At 39.7% G+C, this 20297-nt stretch overlaps 1 protein-coding gene across 2 annotated transcripts in view; it reads right to left on the minus strand.

Moving 5' to 3' along the window:
• ARHGAP28 (Rho GTPase activating protein 28) overlaps window positions 1-12848 on the minus strand; it is a 77941-nt gene extending 65093 nt beyond the window's left edge. Inside the window, exon 1 of one of the 2 annotated variants that reach the window (XM_085319308.1) lies at window positions 12550-12848. In XM_085319308.1, coding sequence (XP_085175434.1) covers window positions 12550-12680 — 131 coding nt within the window. In that variant the 5' untranslated portion in view covers window positions 12681-12848. The remainder of the gene's footprint in view (window positions 1-12549) is intronic. The other variant, XM_085319310.1, reaches the window with a different exon arrangement.
• Between the last annotated feature and the right edge of the window lie 7449 nt (window positions 12849-20297).

The following is a 20297-nucleotide window of genomic DNA, read 5'->3' on the forward strand; positions in this document are numbered from 1 at the left end:
GGATCTGGCCTTAARTGTTGTGTCAATTACTTTTGTAATCCAAAGATTAAACTCTCTATAAACTCCTCAGTTCAACAGTTAAAACAAACCTGCCTTCTCTGCAGACATGAATTAACAGATCTGCTGATCACACTACGTAATTCTAAACAGGATTTTCCAGGTGACGTGCTGAGCACTATATCTTCTCTTGGGCTTTAGGTGGTATGGTTTAAATGTGGGAAAGGCCAGTGGTGGCAGAAATGTTAGTTTAAACAAACTGCATTTTCCCTCATATCTCCCAACAATAAAATGCACAGCAGCAGTCGGGCAAAGTGAGCAAACTCTTTTTCTCATGTGTAAAATTGATTTTGGAGATGAGATAAAGAAGCAGCCTCTCCCTCCCCTTCTATGAGCCTACACTACTCCTCTCAGCACATGAAAGTATGCGTTGTTCATTGTTTATCCTTGCGACCCCCTCACTGCTTTCAGATTATCTTCAGATGATGCTGAGTTTGATCTATTTTAACCTCATTACTCATTTTATAGGTTGCCGCAAATGATGGAAAAGTGGTATTAAGAGATTTTAAATAAATGTAGTATCGCAGAATAAGCACAGAAAAATAAATACTGAGATTAACTTCAACTATACTGGTTTACTTAAGTATATTGACGTCAATGAATGTTGTAAGGCCCTGTGAGAATGTCTAAAGAAAATCCACCATAAATACACATTAGTCTTTACATATTCTGTAAAGATATCAGAAAAACTCTCTCTACTATTCCTTGCTCTGTTTCTGGTACCTGATACAAATTGCTTCAGATAATTTCAAAGATGAATCCAATCTTAAATTTAAATCTGTTTAAAGTCTGCAAAGATTGCCTGTCCAATGTTATTGATACTGTTACATCCAGTAAAGTTGTGGTGTGGGCTGTGGTTATCTGCAGGCTTTAGGATAGCCCCATAAATATGTATTGTTTCAGAGTTTAATGCATTTCTATTAAGACATAGAAATCCATCCCTTTTGGGTCGGATAAAAAGTAAAGTCTATCCCAGTGATGGAAACTCATCACTGATAATCTCAGAGGAGGTAACTTAATCTAMCCATCCACTCCACTGATACAATGAGGAATGCACTTTGTCAGCCTTTGAGGGTTTAACTGCAGCTGGCTGGCTTTGAGGCGGTCTCAGAAACCAATCCGTTCTTAGCAACAGCATCGCCTTCACAGAATTACAGACATACTTTCAGCAGATATACCCAGCTAACTGCTGAATGATGTTTTTCCACCCACTTACACAGTGGTCAGTGTCTTTTTCAACATTACTGCTGCCCTGGATCAATGCCATCAAATGATTCAGAAACTAAAGACTGAACTGACAGCTCAAGAATAAAGGTTATGAACCTTATTTATGGTGTTTGAACATCATAGCTCTGTTTAGCCTCTGAAAATCATCATATTCCTGATCCAGTTGATGAAATTTTATTAGAAAAGACATTCTAACTGACGGCCAGATGCTGACTAGTCTATATGTTGTGAGAGTGTTTAAGAAATTAAAGACATTTTAAGGCTAGGAAATTCAGAACTTTAGTCTTCACAAGGGTTAGTTAAATTGGGGGGGGGGGGAATCTAACCTAAGAAAAATTTAAAATTTTCTCTATCAGGACTAATTCTGGCTCTCTGCTGCATCCTTGGCCCTTCTGTTGGAGCCTGCATGGATTAAGATGCTGGATTCTAGGTACCTTCATGATATTGTCAATGAGTGTTGCTAACTGAATATCACGGGCACCAAGTCCTTTTTTCATGGATTTTGCTGGGGTAGGTATCTGATTTGCAGAAATGAATGAAATATTCTGTTAAAGTTCAAGTAAGTTAGATAAAGTTTCTCCTCTAGCTTGTAAAATATTTGAGAAAAAATGCAGCACAGCTTTTCACCTATTTACTTTGTAGTTCTAGTCCTGAAAATAGCCAGCCTAACCTATTAATCAGCAGAGTTGGCCTGCTAAGAAAAACATACCCTTTTTTTCTTATCAGCCATGAAGCATGAGTCTAAACACTTYGAATTCCAGCCTTCAAGATTCCACCTAAAAACATGTCAGCAGACTGGATCCCCCCCAGTTCAAAAGTCTTATAGCTGTGGTAATGCAGCTCTGGGTCTGCTTACTGGCTTAGGCAAAATGCTTTTCTAACATAGCTCCACAGCTCCTGGGCACAGGCAAAGAGAGTCTGGATTTGCTTGCAGCCACCCGTGAAAAGATATGCCAAATTCCTACGTTGTAATCATTAAGTGATACTCATGAAACTCACTATAGCATGGGTTTATTACCTTGTTGTTTAAACCTATGGTGTCAAACTGAGTTTTTGGGGTTTTCTTTTTTCTTTTTTTTCTTGAATTTCTTTATTCTTCAGGGTCTATAATATATATATATTTTCAATAGGTCTTAGAATACAGGCACTTCATTTGGGCTTTATATACTCACAGACTATACATTTCAGTGCCCCATCTCCGACAGTGATCAAAAAGGCACCAGGAATTAGATATAAGACAGTATTTCTCCTTCTTGCTTCAGCAAGTCTCCATGTAAGTATGAGAAGTTTACTCTGAAAAATATTACTTACTTACTTTATCTTCTAGAATTCTTGGTAGCATTAACTCTTTTAATTATAGGCATTTTCATTACCCACATGAATATCAAACTCCATATTTGAATTTGGAAAGAGAAAATTGGCCTCCAAGGACATCCTATGACAATAAACTCCCTTACAAATGGGCAATTACTTATAACTACAGTGACTCAGTGGTGCATGACACATGAATAATTAATTGCAGACTTACTTGTACTTAGTATAGACTGAGGCAACTTGGTTTGGCTTGCTCAGTCTTACTGCATTGCTGAATGTGTCATAATTAACTTCAGGCCTGATTGGCAAAGTCTTATAAAAAATAAAACGGTTGTTAAAAACAGCCATAAGAGCTGGAGTCCATTAGGGATAAAGCATCTTTATCCTTTGCATCTTTACCATGCAAAACAGCTGCAGAGGCAATGCTCCTCCCCAAAATCTGTGGGGTACTTCCTAAACACAGAACATCTTTCAGTATCCTGAAGAAAGCTGTTCAAAAGTGGACATATTGGGTTCATTTGTTTGTTTATTTTTAATTGCCACGCACTGTCAGAGGCAATAGATGGCTTGAAGATAAGCGCTTAAAGAAAATTCCAGCTAATTTTTGACTTTATGGGCTAGTAATTCCAAAGTTTGCCATATATTCTGTGAAATGCCAATGAAACATAGGGTTGCCTTAAGTTTCATTCTCTTTTAATGGGTTTATGCATATTTTGTACACACACACACATGCATATATAAGTATTAATCAATACTTATAGAAATTTGATATTTGCAGTATTGTTATTCTTAAAAAATCTCATAAGCAATTGCTTTTACTAATTGAAAAAGAGAAAGCAGGAAGGAAGTATGAGGAAAGGAAGGCAATAAGTAGGGAAGGAGGGAAGGAAGGTAGTAGTGGAGAAAAGAAAACAAGCAGTTCAGGCAGCGGTAAAAGATTAACAGTGCATCATTGCAGATTACAAGGAAATGCATCATCTRAGTGGAAGATTTAAGAAGGACCCTGCAGAATTGTTCCAATAAGAGACTAAAGATTGCCAAATATTGAAAATACCTCTCTCCTGTGCTTGGCCAGCTGTTTCTGCTTCCTTCTGCCCACCCCGTCTCCAAAAGTGAACACTTTCAATGCAAAATCCTGCTGCTGTCAGAGTACAAAGGCTTCCCTTGTCTCTGTCTGTCAGGGTAAGTTTGCTGTTTCCTTTCACTTCCTTGCACATGCATGGTCTGGGCACCATCTGGCCCAGAAATGGCTGAGGACAGTCAAGCCTGCAAAACCTCTTCAGAGARTGCCCTAGGCTTCCCCGCTTCATGTTTCACCTGTGACTACAGCAAGGATGGTGTATTCATCTCTGTCATGTCCAGACAAATATTTAAAAATTGAATAATTGAGAAAAACATTGCAAATGAAAGACAGGTCAAGTTAATGGAGACTTCATATTTGATGTCTCATTCAGTGAGAATCCTATTATGTAGGAAGTTAGCTAGAGCTGAGACAAGAGATGACCTCATCAGAACAACTCATGCTCTATAAGCAAACATACAAACAACAAATCTGATTTCTAGTAGCTTGATCTCCTTGCCAGTAGATTCAGAGGTAAAACTTCCATTAGCTCCAGTGATAACTCAGTGTTACTTCACATGTGCACATCACCTAAATACTCATTAACTTCGTGCATGTGTGTGAGTGAGACACATACCCCATTTGATTTTCCACTCCAGGATTTATTATGAATTCATTACTAAACTAGGAAAGACATAGCATTTCATGTTAAGATTGAATACCACAACTATTCAGTTCTTGCTGTCATTCTAATGTTAGCATAAAAAAGGATCTGACTTTCTCACTTTCAAATTCCTCCCTGACCATTAGGCACAATCATCACTTGGCCAGAAAATAAATCTAGATGATATTTTGTTCTTAGTTTTTATTGGCCAGAGGAAGAGAAACCGAAATGTAGAGGCTTTGCAGCACTTCCCCTAGAGTTTGTGTAGACGATCCAGAGTCTGTATATCTACRGACTCCCTGAATGTCTGTAGTGAAGTAGTTAGTCAGGAACATATTATTTAGTGAGTCAAACTTGGACCTGTAGAAAATTTGTTATTCCCTCCCCAAATCTGTCTATCRGGAAGCTAGTACTTTTCTGATTAGCTGCAGTAACATACGAGGACTTACAGCTTTAGAGCCTCTTCCRCCTCGGGTAGCAAACTGTGAGAGTGACCTGATATCTGATGTCCTGAGGTTTGGCCCACAGATGTTTAAAACACATTTCCCCAGCTTGCCTCTTACTTTACTTATGTTTTGGCTGGTAAATGATGTCAACCCAGTTGGACTTCTGCATCTGATATAATTTTTCAATATATACTCCCATCTGTCTCTCTGCATGGGTAGAGATCTACTCTCAATGAAGGGTATTTTTGCTCTTTGTATGCTCAGAGYAACTTCTACGGAAAGAGGTGTTATAGCTTAATCCTCAAATGAAAATGCAATAATGACAACACTTAGTAGCGGAGTTTTCTGTTTCTCCTTCTTTTTGGTCTTTTCCTGTCTAAACATGCAGTATATATCCTAATGTTGGTGATTTCACGTGTCTGAAAATCCCTCAGGCTCACAGTAGTGAAGTGTTACACAAAGCATCCCAAATGTGAAAATACAATTGTCTTCAAAAACAAACATGCTGATAATAGGCTCTCTACTTCAGTCTCTTTCCTCGAAGACCGGAGGCTCTGTAGATGTCTGGAAGGTTAACGGGTACAGACAGAGGAAGAAATGAACTACAGWGCCGAGGGATCCCTCACTGAGTATTAGTCTTTCCTTTGTATTGCTTACAAGGGAATGCCAGCTGGAGCACTTCTACTGACCTTGGCGAAGACTGCACTTCAGGATAAYGTGGAATCTTTTTGCAACAACCTGCCTTTTAGACCATTTCATTTTTTGACATCAAAAATGCCACCTTAAAAGCCATTTGGGAGCCAGTGCCAGCCCATGTCTCTGGTGTAACTTGGGGGTCAACTGTAATTGGTTTTGCCACAGCGCATCCTCTGGGGGAGGTTTTCTCACTCCAAAATCTTTTATTTGCAGATGAAGAGTGGAATCAGATCATTCATCTCTGAGGGAAAGCTAGTAAGGTGAACTTCTCTCCTCTCTTCCGTCCTCGCTACCGTTGTCCCTCTTCCTCCCAACCCCTTGCTTTTTATTCTTTCTGCCTCTCTCTGGAGTCCCTGGCATGCACAGTAGAACTTGGAGAACTGCAGTGCATGCTGCTGTGATGGGGTCAGTTCCATGAAGAGAGAAAAAAGGAGGAAGAAAAACAGGCCAAACTGCCTAGAAAGGATGACTGGCTTCAGTTGTCAGCTTGGGACAAGGCCCTGGCAATTCTTCTCCAAGTTTCCTTCCTGTGCTTTTTTAAGGCACTCATCACCACAGTGTCTGAAAAGCTGCATGTAGTGTGGTCCCACCTCTATGGCCACTGAGCTGCCTGCCAGTTTCACTCCACCGTGTTGCCTGCACACCTGGAACAAAATGCTTCAGCGGGCCAAATACTGGGCTGGTGTTGTGGTTAGCCAAAATCCAGGATGTTAACTTGATCRTTTACTATGGATACTCAGCACTATTTCAGGATGTGATTCTATATTTGTACAGTGCTAACCAAATGCTTTTCAGATACTGACTTAGCTAGAACTTTTACTAGTCTTCCATAATTATATCTTGCAGTTTCCTTTCTCTGCACATTTTCTGTACATTTACACTGAACCATTCTGATCTGTGCAAAAACAACACTGCACAGCTCTTGATTCCTGGCTCTTCGCTATGCCTGCTGTCAGTGTGCCAGATGCAATCTCAAGGTGTCTGTACAGSGCACATAAGGCTCTCAGGTCTTACGTTTTTTACGGGCATCATGTAATCAGAGATAAGTGACTTTTAGCTGAAAATGAATAGGGCAGCTGGCTAAATGCTCAACCAAACAAAAYGATCAAAGGGACAATGCCAGATGTTTTCCATCAGCTCTGCATATGGGGGTACCAGGGAGAGCAGCAGGCGCACCAAACTAAAAAGAAACCAGAGAAGCCAACTCTAGTTTCAACCATAACATGAAGAACTGGCTATAAATACTACATTCCTCTGTAAGGCTCCCAGAAGACACTCTGTAGGTATTTCTAAAGCTTGCAGGAAAAGCATGTCTGCTATTGTCTGACTTATTTATACACATCCTTCTGCTAAATGTTTGGTGAAGAATTGTCATTCTTAGCATCTCTATGAAGGATATAGTTTTAAAACTATATTTTAGGAGGCTGATAGGAATTCTAAAACACCTTTGTTTTTCTACAAAATGTATTTTTTGCCCAACCCGTGCCAATATAATATATTCCTAGAACTGTTTTGCAGTGTCTTCTTCTTTTAGTATAYTTTAAAATTCTAATTTCACATGTTTGGAGACCTAGCTCCTGCAAGAGACCCAAATCATTTCAAGATTTGTTGTGGAAAAGGAGCCAGCTTTTTATTTTTGTCTTCTGGGGAAGTTTACAGTAGAGCAAGATAAACATCCAAAATAGTTAACGTTGTTCTGCATCACTTAGAAGACATTCTTGACATCACTTGTATTTAACTGAGCAGGGGAGCTGCTCAATCAGTGCTGACAGAAATTAAGTGCAGCCTGCCCAGCCTCGGGGCATACAGACCTTCCTTACTGCAATGGGATATAATCTGCTTTTGTTGGGATGAAACTTGAACTGCTCATATGGAGCCTCTTGTTGTAAGSCAAATTTTGGAGTGTACGAGGCTATTCCTTCAGTATTATTCCTTACAGAGACACAGTCATCATTTTAGCACTCTTTACCTCACCCCTATTGTATCTGGGAGCTAGCAAAGGGGGAAGAGTATTGCAAAAGGGTCTGGTGCCGTGCTTGGCCATGGTAATGGCTTTACTACAGGTCCTAAGCCTGTGTGTATCAGACTTGCTGAGCAGGGATCCCGGCAGGTAATTTGAGACAACACAGAAACTTCAGAAATTCTTCCTGTTCTTTTTTGACTCTACAGACTCTACAGTCATCCCCTGACAGCAGGAGGAGGGAGACGTGCTGAACATGCAGCAGAAAGGCATTTCCCTGAAACAACAGAAACTGCCCAGACTTTTACTTGACTATCAGACAAAATAAGAAGTTGCTGAAGTCCACTTTGTTCTTTACCTACATAGTATGCTCATAGCTTTGGTAATACACATTCCTTTCTTTGGATAATCATTAATTACAAGAGAGACATGGAGCTACTGGAGAGAGTCCAGCGTAGGGCTAYGAAGGTGATCAGAGGGCTGGAGCAYCTGCCCTRTGAGGAACGGCTGCGAGAGCTGGGCCTCTTCAGCCTGGGGAAGAGAAGACTGAGGGGGGATCTTATCAATGTRTACAAGTACCTGAAGGGAGGGTGTCAAGGGGACAGGGACAAACTCTTTTCAGTTGTCCYRTGTGACAGGAYRAGAGGCAATGGGCAGAAATTGAAGCACAGGAAGTTCYRCCTGAMYGTGAGGGGGAATTTCTTCCCTGTGAGAGTGACGGAGCACTGGACCAGGTTGCCCAGAGAGGYTRTGGAGTCTCCTTCTCTGGAGAAATTCAAGGCCYGCCTGGATGCAACCCTATCTAACATGCTCTAGAGGACCCTGCTTGAGCAGGGGGGTTGGACTAGATGATCTCCAGAGGTCCCTTCCAACCTTACTGATTCTATGATTCTATGAATTATCAAGTTGTTTATTCCCTGTATAAACAGCTTGACGTGCTCTTTAAAAGATGCTCTAAGCCTGTTTTGCAGGAACAAAGGCTATGAATGTGCCTTTTCTGTGTTCTGATTCTGATCTYATGTTCTTTTATATGCACATTTATTTATATAGGCTTAAGCTGCTCATTGCAGTAGAAACACTTGTGATTTACTGTGCAGGATGAGTTGTTCGCTCATAGATATGTTAGTAACAAATGGACTGAAGAACTCACTAACTCTCATACTTTAGTCAAAAGAAAGCTTGAGCATGACTCACTAAGGAATGCTTTGTACTCCCCTAATTGCATAATTACCTTAGAGAGCTTACTGGCCATTTGGCATGGGGTCATTCCTGTTTCCTCTGAGTGCCGGGAGCCTTAACTTCTCACTGGATACAAGCAGGACAAAAGGGAGATGTGAGGAAGACATATGGCYGTAGCCCCGTTTTTCCTCTTCACAATCTAAGAGTAGTACTTGTGCACAGCTACAAAAAGTCCCTCATTCTCAGAAGGGAGGCTGGAAAAGCTGATCATCACTAAACATAAATCAGTCGTACTAAGATAGTGTTGGTATTGAAAAGGATAATGTGATATTCTGGGCAGTTTGGCACTGGTACTTGTGACTTCTGARTTCTAATAAATGTGATAAATATAGTAAAGGAGAGGCTACAAGCATAGAAACCTTTCGCGCTGTTCTCAGTCACACTATCTATTAGACTAACTGTGAATGAAAAAAAAATCTTCTCAATATCTTGTTCTCAAAAGTAGCAAGTAGAAAAGTTATGCATAGTATAAATAATGTAAACAATTACAATGATGTAACATAGATGACAAGCAAAGTGAAGGGACCTAAATGTCCCATGAGAAAAACAGAAAATGAAGTTGCTAGTTGCGTTATGCTAGAGTTTGAGAAGTAACGGAAGATTTGGCTGCAGAATTCTCCTTGATCTCTAGCAATTTCAGTATAAAGTTTTCAGCACTGAACTCGTGTGTGCAACTGGTAAAGCAAGTTAGTCTGTAGCTGCAATGAAAAGAGCAAGATAGAAATGAATGATAAAGATAGCTGAAGAGGAGATATTTAAATTCAGCTATCCTAAATCCCCTTAATATTCTTTTATTCTGGAGAATGATAGGAATTTGTGGTTCTTTTTCTTAACTTTTTAATGTTAAGAACATATGTTAATAACATCTTTMTGTTATCCAGCAGTGCAAAATTCGTAAGCCACTTTGGAATCCAGTATCTTCCCTTTGCAGATTAGTGACTGTATTACCATGGAGTCAAGCTTTCATTCCAGCCCCTGCCTTCTTTACACCTATTCATTTAATGTACTTGCCTGCACAGCAACGTCTCTCTTCCATTTGAAGCATCTAAAGCACCTCTTCTCCTGTCCCACATACAGCCCCTCGGCTCAGTATCACCCAACCTATAGCCACGTGGTTATGATAGTCTCCCCCACCGGGTTCATGAATGAAAATACTTGTGGTTACTATATTTTGTACTGAAGTCAATGCGGCCCATGTATGKTTTAGATGTGCACACAGGATGCCTGCCTGCTCAGCCCTCCAAGGATTGTAGACGTGAATCTAACTGGTCTGGTACGTGAAACAAGTGCTGAAATTCTCAGTTCAGACCAGGCAGAGCATGAAATAGAACTCTAAATACCTGAGTAACTTTGTTAGTGTAAACTTTGGTGTTCATGGACTTCTCCACTGCCTGCATGGGTTGGTGACACTTTTAAAGATTTCTCATCTAAATCTTTTCTATTTTTTTAATAGAGCCTTTCTAACTGGGGGAAACAGAACATTTTAATAAAGCCTGAAACTGCATTAGCTTCTCCTTCCTGTGAAAAACCTCTGCTTAGAAGATTCCCAGGGTTCCTTTAAAAGGTGAAAGCATCTACAAGAGAAAACATGGCTAGGAGAGACTAATATCCAAGCATGGCTTTGGGAAGTGGAGCTTTTCTGATATAAATGGAGTATCATGCTGAAGCAAGAAGAATATAAATGGAGCATCACTCCGAAGCAAGAAGAGGGGAGATTATAGAAATGAAAGATCTGGATTCCTAAGCTGATAGCAATAGTTTACCAAGTAAAATGCTAATACCTAAGACTGATTCTGTTCTCACAGATCTATATCCAAAGTACTGACTTCATTAGAGCTACATCTAACTAAAACCAACAGAATTCAGAGGAAAGTCAGGCTCTCAGTTCTAACTGTTAACATGATCAAACAAACAATATGTGACACCTTTATTGTATACCTTTTCAAATTGTTGTCCTACAGAGTCAAGGAATTAGAGTACTGTAATGAGGGCATTTGCAGTAGGGTTCAAGGAACACCAGATAGAGTCTATAGCAAAACTTCTTGCATTCGCATGGCAGTAGAGGAAGCTGTATAGAAAATGCAGTCCAGGAAAGCGTTCTTAGAAGAAGAAGTAGGGATTAATCTAGAGCCTATTTTACCATTTGCTGAAACGTTCACTGCATTTGCCTTCATGGATTCTGCATTCCAGAGGACTGCATGCTGAGTTAATAAAATCCCTCTGTTGAGCAGGCTTTGGAAACTGAGATAGTTACTGGCTGCCCATATGGCAGAATTTGGCCGTTGCTTTTGGACAGCTGCAGGAAGTTAAAGGCAAGAAAGGAGAGACAGCACCAAAGTCTTAGGGACACATAGACAGGCAGGGAGACACATGGCTTTGTCTCATGGAAGGAGCTTCCAAAGTACGTTCCTCATCAAAATGTCAGGATCCTCTTTTTTTTTTTTTCCCCCTCTTTCATGAACTGTAATTTGCACTTCTGCTTTTCTTAGGTGGTGTGTATGTGATTTAAGCGCTCATATACTCTGGGCTTAAGTTTCAAGCCCATTTTAAAACAATTAGCACACCTACAAGAAAAATAGCAAAGCAGCAYGTTTCTGTTACTCCCAGATATGTCTGGGAAAAGGAGATTTAGTTTAACATTCTTCCTTGTGGAAGAAATGACATGTTCCCCAGTAACCCAATGCCAAACCACTACTCTCTGATTTGAGAAACGAATCCCATTCTTACTGTTTCTGAAAGCCAGACTGTGTGTTTCTTTACTTAACATGATATTGTGTATTTTGGTACTGCTCTCAAATAACAGTTTAGCAGAACAAAGGAGTTATCTTTATGAGACAGCCAGGGAAATACACAAAGAACAGGAAGATGCAGCTAACCTAAATAATGACACTGAAAATAAAATAACCATTGACCTATAAATAAACAATATGAAGTAAATATCATTATATTTATTAATATATTTATTAACAGGAGTCACAGACTTAATTCCTATTTAATCCCTATTTCCTCAGACTACAGTTTTCATTTTTTTCAATCAAGTCACAGAATAACATTTTCTAGTTTCTCCAACTTTTTGTAATATGATTTTTTTTTAAGTAGTATGAATAGTATGAATGTGTGTTTAGGAGAAAGGTCAAATTTCCTAAAACAATAAAACTGCTCAAACTGCTGTTTTTGTACTGTGCAAATACATGAATTCTTGCAGAGCAGGGAAGTAAACATACACATAACTGCATTAATTAAGACAATACTTAATTTCCTGCAACACAAAGGAATTTTCTTATTTAGACTAAGTCTTTAAGGATACAGTCTGCCATTGTGTGTATGTGGGTGTGCAAAGTAGCAACTGCAATTTCACAGCAAAGCTAGRGCTAGTTCTTGACCTGGGGTATGAATGGGGAAGGAATTAAAATAAATAATCATCTAAAGCAAAAACAGAATCAAATTTCTGAAAATTAGTCTCAGTTGCTTCAGCCTTTCTCTCTTTCTGTAGCACAGTCTTGAATGACCTGAGCAAAAGCCTGATTCACATTTTTGTTTTTTCCTAGGGATTGTCTTGTTGAGACTCTTGGGTAGGAAGATAACTTGATCTGTTGACTTACAAGATTTAAAATAAGCACTTGAATTTTCCACCCTTAATCATGACCAGCAGCACCGGGTGAATCACTTCCCTGATGGAGGCAAGTAACGCGCAAGAGCAAAGTGCTTATGAAGTGCCCAAGTGATCGGAAAACAATTTCAAACTGCCCCGCAGAGTAGCAGAACATACAGTAAAATAATAATAATAATAAAAATATATATAAAAATACAAATTAAAAAAAGAAAACACAAGCAACCCAGGGAGAACATGAGGGCACAGTACCCGTTATGATCCTTCGGGCTTTACCTGCTGGTGGGCGAGTGGCTGGAGGGGACCTCTTGCCCAAAGCTCTGCTCCATGCCTGGCATCCTAGCGGGGCTGTGGGGGTGGTAGGCGGTCAGGACCACGCTGCCCGAGTCCTTTATCTCCATTATCATAGGCACATGCCTTCCCCAGCGCCCCGTGACGGAGACGGCTCCCGGCGYTGCCTCGCCCGGGAGCGCGAGCGAGCCCGTCACCGCCGCCAGCGCATGGCCTTGGTCCGGAGCAGCCTCTCGTCTGCTGTCAGGAGAGCCCTGCGACTCCGACGCGCCTCTTCACCCCCCCCCCCACCGTCAGGAAAGCTGAATTAGCATATATTCAAAAACGCCGCCCACAAAACAACCCATGGGGAAGTTACTATGTTCCTAGGAAACTAGAAACCTGAGATAAGCCTGCACGGCACCGAGCTACCGCGGGGCAAAACTTCTTGCTTTCYTTTTACGAGCCGATTCCTTAATATTCCTCGTGCTCCTAAAACAGGCASGGCTCAGTCGTCTGTCAGTTAAGCAGCAGGAAGAGCAGAGGGCACTGCTCTAACAGCAAACGTGGTGTAGCAGAGCRGGGAATGACATTTGTAGCGCTTACGTGAGAGCCCCAGAAACTAAGTAGGTTGTGCTCAGTTTAAATAATCAAGGAACAATAACCTTGATTTCCTGCATGCCACATCACTTCTGTGGCAAACAACGGCATTCTCTCTCCCCTGCAAACTTTCATCTAACTTCGCATAATTGGAAGGGCACTGGGAAAASAGTAGATTCCTTTCACGACAGCGTGTGTCGGTTTGCAGCAGTTCCATYAGCAAATATACTCCAAAATGCTGTATATTTTTATATTTACGCAAGATTTTTGTAAGATAATTACATGTTTTCACTCAAAAGGAGCAAACAAACGAACAAATCTGGGTCCATTTCCGGAGCGACATCCAGAGAAAACTCTACAGACAGAATGAGAAACTCTGCACAGCCTCTCCCTTTCCCCTCCTGCTTCTTTAGTGTTAATGTTCTTTTGAAAATAAATGTTGCTGATAAATGACTATCCCTGAGAGCTGGTGTCCTGCTTCTATTTTACTCCGTGACTCCACATACTGCTGTTCAGCCTCAGTTCTCTAAGCACCTGTGTCTGGTCACAGAGACGAAACCCCAGGCTCTGTGCTTGTTTTTCACAGCGGCTAGCAGCACTCCCAGCACAGGTACGGCGTAAAACACCTGCCAGGGGCTTCTTTCACACCCCCTTTAGAGAAGATGTTCTTGCCAGCGCTTCCGTACRGCTCCCTAACTTACACTGCAAGTTGCTTCAGCTGGGGAAGCAGTTCAGGTTTGAAGGACCCCAAAAGGGGTTCAGGCCAGCTAATTTCCCCCTTCCCTCCTGAGCTCTGTGTCCTGCTGACAGGGGCAGGGCTGTTTCAGCCAAATATGCTGCTGCAACTCATGTAGGCAGTGCCTAGAGTTAATTTTAAATCAGCCAGCGTAGGACACTGATAACAGTACACTTGGCAGCACTTCTTGCTGTAYTCACCCAGGAAGCATAAATATTTGAACATGCAGATCCTCTAGTCTTGCTCTTGCTGCACTGTTAACATGTCAGAGATTAAATATTTTAAAGCCAGGTTGCAGAGGATAAAATCATGATTACTTTCCTTGCAGCAYGGAGACCCTCTTGGAGTCATAGTGCAGACACGTAAATATGCTAGAAATGAAGAAGAAAGCCCTGAGCAAACTCTGGAAGCCTCTCCAGTGCTGGTGGCATCAGGACCACATCTTGAGGTGTTCTTGATGAGAACTACGGCAAGTGCAATAATCAGTGAAGACCTCATTGTGCTTTGTGATTACTAGGCTATTAGAAAGAGGGACAAGATCCAAAAATTAAGGATAGAAGCCTTCATGAACCTCACACGCGGGCGCTGGAGCACTGACTGAACATCAAAATGGTGCTGGCTGGCTGGATGTCCAGCAGCCGATGTAGTATTTCCCTCTTCCTGGCCAGAAGGTGGGAACTCCACTGCTCTGACCCAGAATTGGAGGGATTAATTTACTGACACCTTTTTAAAGGCATTCTCCACAGTTCACTTCAAGAAACCAAACATGTGAGGAAAAACACAGTAACAGGAAGCAACAAACACCATCAGGAGTGGAGTAGGCATCTTTAAGGAGATCGGACTGAAGACCAAGTATTGGCTGCAACTCCAGTAAAATCTTTTCTCTCCCCTTTCTAGTTTTGTAGCACTGGGCTTTCTCTAGTAACAACAGACAATGGGATGGTTATGTGCGTTAGGCTATGAGTAGGTAAAAGCCCGTGCTAGAATTGCCATATATTTTTAGTATTGTTTCTATTTTCTTTCTTCCCATAATAAAAAAAAATCAATATGACTTAGAAAGGACTACAGGTACGCTCTCAATGGTAAAATGTATTAAAAAAGGCGACTCTCATTTATTAAACGGGATTTTCTCTCTAAGAAAAATAAACATGGAAGAATTTACTTGGAGATTTATAAAGTGCTGGTGCACAAACTGGATACTTGAATGGAAATGTCAGATTGCTTGGCATAAGTACAAATAGATATTTTGAAAATTAATCAGCCAACATACATATGTCAAATTTAGAGCTAAAAATGTTTATGAGCATAAAGGCTCTTGGGATTAGATGAATACGTATTATTGAAAACACTGAAAATGGTGCTAAATCAACTAGAGAGGCACATCAGCTATTAAATTAAGTTTTAACTGGACTAGTAATACAGTCCTAAGAAAAGTGTACAAAGCAAAGTGAGACAGCTTCCTCCTTCAGTTATGTCAGTGCAGTTCTGTTAGTTAAAGGAGAATTTGTTTCCCTGGCTTCTAAGAAGACAAAAGAGGAAATACTTCAATCCAACAAGCTTGTGTTTCTACAGGATCCACTTAAGTACAGTGTCTTGGACTACTCAGGACTGCAATACTTCCAATTGTTTTTTTTTTTTTTTTTTTTTTTTTTTTTTTTTGTTTTTGTTTCATTTTTTTTTTTTTTTTTTTTTTTTTTTTTTTTTGTTTTTGTTTTTTTTTTCAGGTGGTAAATAGCTCCGTATAGCTTTCAAATACTGTGGAAGTACCAGTCTGGTGAGAAATAATACTGTGAGGACTTTTTTCAGTGGTAAACACTAAAGCGAAGCTACAACCCACCCCTCTGATCTCTGAAAAAGAATCTATTGGGTTTGACAGGGTCATATCAGGCTATATGAGGTAAAAAGGGGCCTTGTACTTTCAATTTTTATATTGTGTCTAGGCCAAGGTGAGTGCTTTGCACTTTCAAAAGTTTGGCAAAATATGCACATCAGTGGGTTCAGCTTTTGAGAACCTGGACTGAAAACCTTGGTTAAGGCCCACTTTCTGTATTTTCAGAGCCTTCCCTCATTGGGAATACAACTGTATGATCCAGGCTGCAGCTTTTTTGAAGGAAGAGTCTCTGTGACAGTGCTACACAAGAAATAGAAGCAYGCAGAAAGTCGCTAGATAATTCTTGCTCAGATGCATAGGAATAGTTATTGCTGTTGCTAATAACATTAATATATTTTGAAGTAATACAACTTAATAATCTTCATGGCAGTAACATGATGGGCTAGTTAAGGCTTTACTCTGTGTGTGTGGCAAATTTAAAGGTTACTGGCTGGAAAGAAACTTAAAAAGATTTAAAGCAGCCTTTTCTAGGAAAGTCCAAGTTGTTGTCACTGAGTGGAAGGTGAACTGCCAAATCAGAGTTCTTGTCTCAAGACGGCAGATTCATGTGCCATTATATCACAGGAGAGTAGTTTTACAGAGTGCCAAAAAGCCAAAATTCCCCTTAGATCTACAAATCACACAAAAATCTCTTAGTATTGAATTTCATTACTAGCCTCTGGCTTAAATCAGCCCAGATGAAGTTAGACAGAATTTGTRAAATTCTGTCTGTTAATTTTGGCCCAATTTAATGTGAAACTGAGTTAAATTAAGTTTTAAAGGGAATCTGTGCAAAAAAGCTTTTTTCACTGATTAAATCAAAGGAAATACATAGTGGAACTGTGCACAAAAAAATTGCATCCTGGCATCTAGATTTCCTTTGTTTAGGCAGTAGCATGCAATAAATTTTGTATCTGTGTAAAAGCGAGTGAACTCCAAACCAATATATTTCACCATGCTTTGGGGGTGACATCTCTTACTTGCCTCTAATTTATCTTTTGGATGGATAGATGTGTCGGAGCAGGAGGTGGGGACAGAAAGACTCATCAGACTCAGACACCCTGAGGACAAGGAATGCAACAAGYGTCAAGAAAGTCCTCAGATCTCTGGTAAAGATGAGGATGGTGGCATGCAAGTCTCCCACTGCTCAATACCAATATTCCCTGTGAAAAAAGCTATAAGAAGAGGTCAAATATTGTCAGAAAATTTTCACTGTCATTGAGGTCTAGTTACTCTAAAGGAATTTTATGCAGTATGAAAAATTAGTTTTTGGTGGGTTACTGTTTGATTTAGAACCTGTGCTTTCTATTCCTGCAGAGCTGCAATGACTTTTCTACAGTCAAGCATGTGAGGTGTCTGTGTGCTGGGAGCATGAGCGAGTAAGTTGAACAACAGTAGTATCAAAATATACCCACTGCTTTAAGTACATTAAAAAATTCACATGCCAAAAAAAATTGAGAAATATCTGCTTTATTCTGTTTTCCAGGACTTTTCAAATTGAGATTAAAAGCAACATTGAGAAAAACATTGCTTGTTCTTTACAAACAGCTTAAGTGGCAAGGGTATTTAGGTGAAGTGTTTAGAAATCAGGTATCATGGCAATTGGTGATGTTTCAAAGACTTTCAATTAGAATATGAAAGAAAAACTCTATCTTTGCTAAATATAGCATCACAGTTTTCAGTCATAGGCCCAGCTTAATTAAACATCACACTTCAGTGAACTTCAACATGGACAATTTTAATTTAGTGCTTTACTATGATTCTTTTATCTTAAAAAAAAAGACACAGAAGCATAGAAAAAAAATCTTAAGACTACTTTGCAAAGTTGCTTGCTTACTAACAACCCACATCTGTTTTCTAGGAGTTTAAAAGTTCCTTCTCTTAATGCTAGATTAGACTACCCATCTATTACTCCCATGTTAATTATGTACAGAAAAGGCATCTGTCTGCCACAGTAGGGTTTTCTGGAAGCTTACTTTAAGAGAAAGCTCATATCTTTTCACTCATCCATTAGGTTCACCCTCCTTCATGCTGTGTTGATCTAAACACTTCAGCTGGGACAGCTGACATCCACAGCTGAATGCTGTGGTCTGTTTTTATTTTATTTTTTTRTTCTGAGGCAGTTAAAATTACACTGGGAGTGGTGAACGGTCAAGTTAGAAAGAGCAGCACTGGGAGAGGCTGGCTCCTTCTCCAAAATGTTTCTATAAGCAAAAGCTGAAAATGGGAATGGAAGCATGGAAGAGGAAAAGCAGCGGGAGGTGGACAGCAAAGAGTGTTTTCAGTACATGTGTATCCATCATGATGCCTCTGAAAAAGCAGATTCAGGGTGGGGAGTTTGTTTTGGTAAATGAAAGATGAGAAAAACATTCACATATTTGAGGCTTAAAATTTTATATATATTCATAAATATATGTATTGCACAYCATACAATCAGGGTTGCCATGAAAAAACATAGGAAGATAGTTTCTTGTATAAAAGCCAACCAGATATAGCTTYATAATGTTATCTTTTAAAAACTAACTTTTTCCAAGGGCCAGTCAAATACTTAAGCAGCTGCATTTATATGGATATGTGCTGGTATACATGTTTSCTTAGGAAATGCCTCTATATACATATACATACACGTAGATCCCCCCTCTTCAGTCAATACTTAAACATTTTAAAAATATATTATTTTTTAAAAAAATGTTAATAGAAATCAAAATGCATTTTTWTGAAGGCTGTAATGTTTTATTCATCTATCTTTGCCGTATATGTGTCAGTTTACTAGAACATCTGAGGGAAAAATTATTAAGAAGAAAATTGTAGTCCCTTTCTGGTTACAGTCATGAGTGATTTCACATTCAGCACGTTTATAACATAGTTAACTTGCTAACTGTTCCATTTCTAGGAAAGGCTTTATGTAAGGTATATTTGGCATTTCCTTGCAGCTATGCCAACGATTTCTTTTATCACACAGTTTCATATCACACAGTTTGTTTCCCACAGACCAGCAGCAGATCAAGGCTCTGCTGATGTATTGGAAAGTCGTACCGAGTGAGACGGTCACCAGAACACCAGTCTGTGAATTGATCCAGACTCTGAATTCTGTTCCTGAGGATATGTGTGAAAATTAAGAAGGAAAGTGGGGAGGTGTTAACACGAGCCTTTGAAGTTTCCCCAGAACCTTACTAGAGACATGTCAACATCAGCTATCTTGTACTGATGACATACCCCTCTTTTTAAAGGGGTATGTCTTAAAATGAAGAACTGTGCKTTGTAAAATTACAGGGGCCAAGAGCCCTAACTGGATCTCCTACATCTACATCCACAAGCAGAAGCCTCAAAGTATCCTGCCCAGCCAGATAAGAGCAGTGTATTTCTGAAACATTCACTTAGTTCCTTCTGGTGAGCCGAGCATAAATTACGTCTTCACATTTCTTTGGCTTTCTGTGGCTTGATGATTTGAATTCCTCAAGTTATTTCCCACATCCAGCTAAATTTACTTTTGCCTTGAAGAATGAAGAAACAATTATTATCTTATTTTTCTTCCGATTTCTTCATGGTACTACTACATCATCACTAAAGCAGTAATTGAGATCATTGCAGGAGTATTATTCAAATATTGGTCACACAGCCATGGTATCTCAGAACTTCTCTGAAATAACTATGTTTGTACYGAAGAGCAGTATGGAGAAAAATAAGCTTTGTAGCCTTTGTATGACAAGATGCAGAATGATGCAGGTGTTCAAGTAATGAGTTTGGGCTGTCTCCGAYGGAGGTAAGTGGATCCATCTGACTACTCTGAGTACTTCCTACTTTTGTAAATGCTGTGAGCATGTTCCTATCACCATACAGCCAAGCATGCTCCAAGCTGACTAGAGAAATTCATGTAACATGCCTTTTCCCCTTTTGAACACACTCAAAAGTTATGYTCATGAACAGGAATCTGTGAACCTGTGTTCTGCATTTTGGTGACTCCTAGATACCTCAGTTAGTGCAGAATGAAGTGAGTCCTTCAAAAGTGATTTTTCTATTTGTTTTGAGATCGTTTAATAAATTTATAACATCAAAGTTAGATCTTTTGGCACAGCAAACAGATGTCTATTGACTTACAGCAACTCTAAAGATGTTTCAGTAAGAGAAGGAACTAATTTCACCTAATTAAAATCTCTTCTAGTGAATRTTAAACTGTAATTTATAAGAAAAGTTTGTTATAGTTTTAAATAAAAATTCTGARATCTCTATAATTTGAGTGAGAAGAAAATGCTCTCAAATGAGAAGAGAATGCTCTCAAATTCAAGGTATGCATGTACTTTCTGGTATTACTAAGTTAAATACACCTGCTGCAAAGTTGTATTTCATTAGTGTATGAACAGTGTGTTTTAAGGAACAGAGAATTTAAACTGACTTTCCTAGGGAAATGCAGGATGCCTGTGGCGTAGCTGTAGAGGGAACTTAAGCTGCCTGACTCACAATCAGGTGCCCTAATCACATGTGAAGAGGCAGCTTAATTAATCAACAGCTTGGGAAGCATTTTTGTAAAGGCACCAGTGAAAAGGATGG

Source organism: Rhea americana, unplaced genomic scaffold, assembly GCF_003343005.1.
Source record: "Rhea americana isolate MKP2758 unplaced genomic scaffold, rheAme1 scaffold_58, whole genome shotgun sequence".
NCBI lineage: Eukaryota > Metazoa > Chordata > Aves > Rheiformes > Rheidae > Rhea > Rhea americana.